The sequence below is a fragment of the Gracilinanus agilis genome, unplaced genomic scaffold (genome assembly GCF_016433145.1).
Source record: "Gracilinanus agilis isolate LMUSP501 unplaced genomic scaffold, AgileGrace unplaced_scaffold47702, whole genome shotgun sequence".
Taxonomy (NCBI): domain Eukaryota; kingdom Metazoa; phylum Chordata; class Mammalia; order Didelphimorphia; family Didelphidae; genus Gracilinanus; species Gracilinanus agilis.
The window spans coordinates 1-4592 of NW_025382136.1; the positions used below are offsets into that span (position 1 = coordinate 1).

The following is a 4592-nucleotide window of genomic DNA, read 5'->3' on the forward strand; positions in this document are numbered from 1 at the left end:
ACTGAACCACCCAGCTGCTCCTTTGAATTTGGTCTTGAAGGACACATAGAATGTCAATAATAGAGCTGAGTAGGCAGGGAGAGGGAGGATGATGATGTTTCAGGAATAGCAAATAGTGTTAACAAGGGTACGAAGGTAGAAAAATGTGGGATCCATATTATACATTTTAATTAGCTGTCATTTGGCATTGTTTCCATCTATACCAAGTATGCAGATACTTATGAAGAGCAGAGAGGAAAGGGAAGTTTTCCAGCTATGATCACCCCCGCATACCAACGGGCCAAGAAAGCCAATGAACTGGCAAGCCAGGTAAGTGTTTTCATCTTTCTAATGTACTTCAATGGATATGTGAGCTTGTCAATGTGGACATTTCCCTACAGTGATGCAGATTATACTCCATTATTCACTGTAATTCATACATTTCCAAGAGGGTTCTAAGAACAGATATTTTAGGCTATTTAAAGAGAATCAGCTTAGATTAATTTATTCTCTTGTCACTGACATAATCCTAAAATTATAGTTGAATTAGTAGAACATATTGCTGTTTCATGGGCCCTTAATTAAGAGGTAGGAGACCCAATCTTGAATAAATTTCTTAATTTTCTGGTTGCCAGTTGCCTCATCAACACAATCCAAAAAATCAGGGCAAGTGTGCCTTTCCTACATCATATCTAGAAAAGATGTGGTTTTTTTTGTTGTTTTTTTTTGGTCACTCTGTAAGTCTATCAAATGCATGGGAGCTGGTGGACCTTTGCTGAGTAGGACTTACAAGATTGTCACAGCTGATTCCATAGTTTAAATAACCAAGGCAAACTCTAGGAGGACTGGTCAGAGCTTCTGAATTCCAGGCAACATTAATAGGGAGGTTCCAACTATTTAGTCCCTTTCTTACACATAACGCATAAGAAATGAGTGCCATCAGAAGCTTGGAAAATGGGTACAATCTCAACTCTGTGCTTTCTTCTTCCATCAGGTGCAGTATAAGCGTGGGCATGATGAACGTGTTTCCAGGTTCACTACAGTGGCAGATACCCCTGAGCTCCTGCGTGCCAAGGCTGGTGGACAGCTTCAAAGTGATGTAAGAACTAGAGGCTGAGACACATGTATTCACTTTTTAGAATTTATTTTCCCTATTTCATCTGGAAGGGAAAAGAACAAGAAAGTAGGAGGCAGCTTAACATGGAGTTTCTGTTTCAATTCATAACAAAATCTGAGAGTTTGGACATTCCTTCCAGCAGTTGTGGCTCACAATTCCTCTACATTTTAGTAGATGGCCTCCATGAATTGTTCTGATAAAAAAAATTGTTATCTGTTGACCCACCCACTGGTGATGGGCTTCCTTTAGTTTAGCTTGATTGGTTTTCCAATAGCACATATGACCAAGTGGTTTATACATAGCCTTCCACCTGTCAAATCCAATTATGCTCTGTCGGGATAGCCTTTTAGAGCCCAGAGTCTTTCTATTCTGTGATGAAGCTTTCAAGTTGGGCTTTAATGTGGGACCACATGACATGAGCAAGTCACTAAACCTCCCTGTGTCTCAGTTTCCTCATCTGCAAAGTAAAGGTTTTGGATTCAATGGCCTCCAAAGTCTCTTTTAATTCTAATTCTTCATTTTTGTAGTCCAATCACTGTGCTTCTGTTAGTGGGAATTTTCTTAATCTCGTAACATATTTTCCATAGTGATAAATTTAATTTTCTTTTAAAAATATGTTTTCAATTAATAAGCATTTTCCCCAACTTATCAAGGAAGAGAAATGGAAAAACAAAACTCTTGTAACAAAGATGAGTAGTCAAGCAAAACCAATTTTCACATTTGACCATGTCCAAAAATGTATGTCTCATTCCACACCTTGAGTTTAATCGTCTTTTGGTTAGGAAATGGGTAACTTTATTATCAATTACTGGAATCATGGCTGATCACTGCATTGGTCAGAGTTCTTATTCTTGAAAAGTGTTTGTTTTCAAAAAGTTGTCAACATTGGCTATATTTGTTTTTGCTCTGCTCACTTTACTTTGCATAAGTTCATGTAGATCTTTCTAGGCTTCTCTGAAACCATCCCTTTTGCCATTTCTTATGGCATCTTCTATAGGATATATATATATNTACTTTGCATAAGTTCATGTAGATCTTTCTAGGCTTCTCTGAAACCATCCCTTTTGCCATTTCTTATGGCATCTTCTATAGGATATATATATATATATATATATATATATATATATATTCCATAGGATCCTCAGGCAAAATTACAACTACAAAAAAGTTCAGCATAATATGGTAATATGAATACTGGAACAATGGAGAGGAAACCTGAGTTTAAGTCTCAGCTTTGTGACTTGGCACTAGGCTTCAGTTTCCACATCTGTAAAAAAAACAAGGCACTCCAGTATCTTTGCCACAAATACCTCAAATGGGGTCACAAAGAGTAAGATGTGGCTGAAAATGGCTAACCAATGATAATGACTCACCAATAACAAAACAAAGTTAGAGTTGCTTACATTTCCTTCCACACCATATATGTCAAAGAGAACATGTGTGTGCTTTCTATGTAAAGATGAAATGAGATCATATATGTAAATGTGATTTATGACTACAAAGTTCCAGAAAAATATGTTAAGATCATGATTACTCCCATTCATGTAATGTTTTTAGATTTACAAAATACTTCACATAGGATACTCCAGCGGGAAAAGTAGTGTCATTTTGGTCCTCTTCAAGTAAAAAGGACAGCAGCTAATCAACCAGCAGATATTCTTATTCCACATATATGTCTATGTATGTTGTATAACATATGTATAATTCCACACGTACATATATAATTATATACACACATACTCATCTTTGTTACAAAGATTTTGTTTTTCTATTTTTCTTTCTTGATGAGTTGAGAAAAGTAAGGAAAGAAAATGAATGCTTATTTATTGAAAACATATCTATATCCATGATGAAACTGAAGTTTTGAATAGTTAGTGACAAACCTAAGTTTTGGAGCTAGGACTTTGACCTAGGTCTTCTAACTATAAGGCAATAGTTTTGCACTATTCACATTGCTACTATAGCATCTACAAACATAAGAGATTTATTAAATATACATTGTTCTTATTTATTCATTAAAGCAGATTTCTAAGGAGTGTCATCTAGTTAGCCTAGTAGTTACTGTTGTCATCATAGTCTCTCAGGCTGTCTTGAAAGAAAAAAAATTTCTTTGGTGCTACAAATTATTAAAGCATTATTTCTAGAAAAAGTTTCCTTTTTGTATAGCCTCCCTGTTCCATGGTACAATTACTCTGATAACTGTGTTGTGTTGTAAATAAGGACTGTGCCTCAGCTTTACAACATTGTTTTTATTTCAGCCTTGACCCAGGCCTGGAATTGAGATCTGTATCCCTCAAATCCATACCTGGGAGAGAAAATGTTAGCGCAAATGACCCTTGGATTCTCATGCTTTTTCTCTTATTTGAACTTTCTTTTATCCTTAGTGTCTATCCCAGAGCTACGTTCACAATTCTGTTCAGGTTTTTTTTTTTTTTCAGTCACATCCCACTCTTCGTGACCCTATTTGGGGTATTCTTGGCAGAGATAAATAACAGAGTAGTTTGCTATTTCCTTCTCCAGATCATTTAAAAATGAGGAAACTGAGGCAAACAGGGTTAAGTTACTTTCTCAGGGCTATGTCCATAATTATTTTTATTTTTATTTTTTTTTTTAACCCTTGTACTTTGGTGTATTGTCTCATAGGTGGAAGATTGGTAAGGGTGGGCAATGGGGGTCAAGTGACTTGCCCAGGGTCACACAGCTGGGAAGTGGCTGAGGCCGGGTTTGAACCTAGGACCTCCTGTCTCTAGGCCTGACTCCCACTCCACTGAGCTACCCAGCTGCCCCCCATAATTATTTTCAATTGTTTTTCAGTCATGTCCCACTCTTCATGACCCTTTTTGGGGGTTTTCTTGGCAGAGATAATGGAGTGATTTGCTATTTCCTTCTCCAGATCATTTTACAAATGAAGAAACTGAGGCAAACAGGGTTAAGTTACTTTCTTGACATCATACAGCTAGTAAGTGTCTGAGGCTGTATTTGAACTCAAGTTCTCCTGACTCCAGACCTGGAGCTCAATCTGCTGTACTGCCTATCTATCCCTTGGTCCACAGTAGGTCTTCAACAAGTGTTTGTTGTGTTAGGTGCGGTACACAGAAGACTTTGAGCAACAGAGAGGAAAAGGGAGCTTCCCTGCTATGATCACTCCAGCTTACCAGATTGCAAAAAAAGCCAATGAGTTAGCCAGTGATGTAAGTATCCAAATGGGTGTTTTGGCTTGAGGGGCTCACAGTCAAGGAGGACACTTGCTCTAAGAGCCAAGGTAGTGGTTCTTGCCTTGTTGGCTTGGGGTTATTGAAATGGTTCTTTGAATCTATAAGTATACCACATATGGTCATTTTTATCTTTATTTAGCATCAATAAATTATAATGGTAATGCTCGTATTATTGACACTTCACTTGTATATATTAGGAGCAATTATTTCTATGTCCTTTCAGAATTAAATTTGACCTTTCATAGTGACCTTTTTTGTCATTAAATATTTTCTTATCCAAA

At 37.0% G+C, this 4592-nt stretch overlaps 1 protein-coding gene across 1 annotated transcript; it reads left to right on the plus strand.

The window, feature by feature from the left end:
• Positions 1-214: 214 nt before the first annotated feature.
• LOC123255513 (nebulin-related-anchoring protein-like) lies at positions 215-4291 on the plus strand (the record flags this gene model as incomplete). The annotated part of the gene is made up of 3 exons (XM_044684289.1): positions 215-309; positions 974-1078; positions 4180-4291. Coding segments are annotated over exons 1-3 (271 nt in total), but the record flags the coding sequence as incomplete, so codon positions are not given.
• Between the last annotated feature and the right edge of the window lie 301 nt (positions 4292-4592).